The sequence below is a fragment of the Mesitornis unicolor genome, unplaced genomic scaffold (genome assembly GCF_000695765.1).
Source record: "Mesitornis unicolor isolate BGI_N332 unplaced genomic scaffold, ASM69576v1 scaffold2213, whole genome shotgun sequence".
NCBI lineage: Eukaryota > Metazoa > Chordata > Aves > Mesitornithiformes > Mesitornithidae > Mesitornis > Mesitornis unicolor.
The window spans coordinates 20,665-22,266 of NW_010173765.1; the positions used below are offsets into that span (position 1 = coordinate 20,665).

General features: G+C 58.5%; 1 protein-coding gene across 1 annotated transcript in view; it reads left to right on the top strand.

Annotated features, from left to right (window-relative positions):
• Positions 1-254, top strand: part of CBFA2T2 (core-binding factor, runt domain, alpha subunit 2; translocated to, 2) — a 13,740-nt gene extending 13,486 nt beyond the window's left edge. The window contains exon 10 of the mRNA XM_010180811.1: positions 3-254. Within this exon, the coding sequence (XP_010179113.1) occupies positions 3-254 (252 nt within the window). The remainder of the gene's footprint in view (positions 1-2) is intronic.
• Positions 255-1,602: the final 1,348 nt, after the last annotated feature.

Sequence of the window (1,602 nt, forward strand, 5' to 3'; positions counted from 1 at the left end):
AGCCCTGCAGCGGCTGCAACATCGCCCGCTACTGCGGCTCCTTCTGCCAACACAAGGACTGGGAGCGGCACCACCGCATCTGCGGGCAGGGCCTGCACGGCCAGAGCAAGCCCCTGGCGCTGCCCACGGGCCGGTCCGCGGCCACCAAGAGCCTGGACGGCGTGGCCAGCCCGGCCCTCGAGAAGACTTCGGCCACCACCTCGCGCTCCTCCACGCCGGCATCCGTGACAGCGATAGACACAAACGGACTCTGAAGGGGGAGGTTGGGTCCGCTCCATTCCATCAGCTCCCCTGAAAGCTGAGAAATAAAACCCCGCAGCGACTGCTGTCGCTTGACACGTTGGACCCGTGGTGCCGCCTCCTCGGAGCGCTGGCGTTTGGGCTGTGCCGCCTCATTCTGCTTTTTTTGGGTTCATTTTCTTTTCTTTTATTCTTTTGTTGTGGCTTGTGAAGAACCAGGGCCGGCCTTGCCCTCTGTGCGCATCTCTGCTGGGGGTACCACAGCATCACCTGGGACCTGGATGACGCCGGGCTGGGGTAGCCCTGGACACCGTCGGCACATGCAGATGTTGAGCCCCGTGCTCAGGCTCCTTCCCTGAGGTGTCCGAGCTGCCTCCTCCTGTTTGCTCCATCGCTCGCATCTGGTTTTTATCCTTGCTCCCACACAGCGCAGTCTCCGATGGCCGTGATCGGACCAGAGCCATCTCCCCAGCGGGAGCATCTCGTCCTCCAGCGCAGTGGCAAAAGCTGAGCCCTCTCTGCCCCTGCCTGCAGGTTGGTGGCCGATCACAGAGAGGGAGGAGAGGATTCAAATGTCAGTACCAGGAAGATGCAGGCATTTGATCTGGGATTTAATCCAGTTTGGTGGCGGGACAGACAGTTTTGTGTTGCCCTGGGTGGGACCTTTGCTGAGGGGGGGAAGCGCAGAGCAAATCTGGGTTTGTTTCGGGTGGTTATTGCCCTGTCCAGCTGGGTGCTGTTGTTTTGCTATGCAGAGAGCGTTTGGTTTATTTTTCACTGCGTGGAAGGTGTTGGTTTGAGAGCTATTGCTGTTGGCTTGAACCAGGGATCCTCATGTGATTGCAGTGGGTTTTTAGAGCTGTTGTCTCCGTGTATATTGGCCAAACTATTGAAACAAATACAGGACTCAATGGGGGCTCCCGTGGGGCTGCTCCTCGCCCCAGAGATGCCCAGGGACTGTCCCAAAAATTCAAGCTCAGAGAGCAGGGCCCTGTGGAGATGCTGCGGTCACCCTGGGGACATCCATGGCTTGGAGAGACCCTGCTGTGGTGTGGGAGGAGGGATTTGGGGCAGCACAGACCCACGGAGGGGCTGTTTTGGGGTGCTTCATGGGGGCCATCAGAGGCTCAGCCCATGGGAGGGATGGACACGGGTCCTTTGGGGAGCTTCACTGATTTTCCATGCAGACGGACCCTGGAAATCCATCACCTCAGCAAAGCCGCGTTTCTATGCAGTTGCCGAGCTGGGGCCCAATGAGGAGAGTCATCCCCAAATTTATTTTTGATCACTGTCTCAACTGGAGGCGGATAACAGCGATGCAATGAACCCTCACGGAGTCTGCAGGGGTGTCAGTGAACTGCT